Raw genomic sequence first — 1,307 nt, forward strand, 5'->3', positions numbered from 1 at the left:
ATGTGATGATAAGTAATAAAATCAAATTCTCATTCCAATAAGAAAACTCACAAATACATTCTCAAAATTTGAGGGTTTTTAACTTAATATTGTCCATTAAGTTGTATCACAATGAGTTGTGAATCAAGTTTTACGATTAACTCTATAATGCCAAGAGCGATAGCTTCTGACAAAAGTTCGATGATCACACTATATTCGGCAATGTTATTAGTCATTCGACCTAAACATATACCTCATAAATTCACTAGCTCACCATCAGGGTCATAGATTTCCCATGCAGTGGAAGATAGATTTTGTGTACTGCGACAAGCACCATCAGCAAAACCGATGTAATGGTTGGACGACATCTACAAACCAAGTAGAGCATGAGGTAAGCAGAGGAAAAGGTTTGCAAAAGCAAACTAACACACCAAAAACAAATTGCACACTAATGTACATAAGTATTTACATGAATGATCACACATAATACTTCTTCACGTAAAGCCCATTTCGGGGCTCAGCCAAAGAATTTCCTTCATATTCCACTAACTCGTAGGCACCTTTTTTTAAAAATCGTTTGACAATGTAAGGCCCATGCCACATTGGTTCGAATTTCCAAGCTCCTAATTTGTCATTGGCTTGATCATAAAGCAAGACCAAGTCACCCTCAACAAAAACAAAGAGAAACAGTTCTATTGAAATGAGATTTTACTCATTTCTTCTGGGCTTCAATTACTAACGTTGCGAAACGACGATTTTCATTGAGCCTTTCGAGGTAAAGTAAATTCTCCTCTTCAGGTGAGGTATCAGGAAGTAATTCGATGACTAGTTTCAATGAAGGAATTTCACACTCAATCGGAAGAGTTGCATCCAGACCATACACCAGCTGAAAGGGTGTAAATCCAGTGGCAGTCTTAGTTTCAGTTCGATAAGCCCAGAGAGCCGAAAATAACATAATATTCCAATTCGATTTATGCATCCCAATGGTGCATTGAAGTATAGTAACTGGGACTTTGTTGACTGCCTCAACTTGGCCATTGGCATGTGGATAATAAGGATTTGAGTTGTCATGATGCAAACCCAACCGAGTAGTAAGCTCTGCCATCATGTAATTTCGGAAATGAGATCCATGATCAGTAATGATGGCTTGAGGGACACCAAATCGAGCTATGACATGGTTGAAAATAAATTGAGCAGCATTTTTACCATCAGCATCACGTGTGGGCATCGCCTCGGCCCATTTAGTGAAATAATCAATGGAAACGATGATATAACCATGCCCCCCAGTCGAGCGAGGGTTACATGTCATGAAATCAATCCCCCATTTA

At 38.8% G+C, this 1,307-nt stretch overlaps 1 protein-coding gene across 1 annotated transcript; it reads right to left on the reverse strand.

The window, feature by feature from the left end:
- Positions 1 to 691: 691 nt before the first annotated feature.
- Positions 692 to 1,084, reverse strand: LOC149141850 (uncharacterized). Its single transcript, XM_089451349.1, has one exon. The coding sequence runs from the start codon at positions 1,082 to 1,084 to the stop codon at positions 692 to 694; it is 393 nt and encodes a 130-aa protein (XP_089307475.1).
- Between the last annotated feature and the right edge of the window lie 223 nt (positions 1,085 to 1,307).

This window comes from Pinus tabuliformis, chromosome X (genome assembly GCF_031772625.1).
Source record: "Pinus tabuliformis cultivar Carrire ecotype Pingquan chromosome X, CPIR1, whole genome shotgun sequence".
NCBI classification, from domain to species: Eukaryota; Viridiplantae; Streptophyta; class Pinopsida; order Pinales; family Pinaceae; genus Pinus; species Pinus tabuliformis.

Excerpts from the sequence above, each read along its gene's own strand:
- LOC149141850 (XM_089451349.1), bottom strand. The coding sequence starts at position 1,084 with ATGGCAGAGCTTACTACTCGGTTGGGTTTGCATCATGACAACTCAAAT.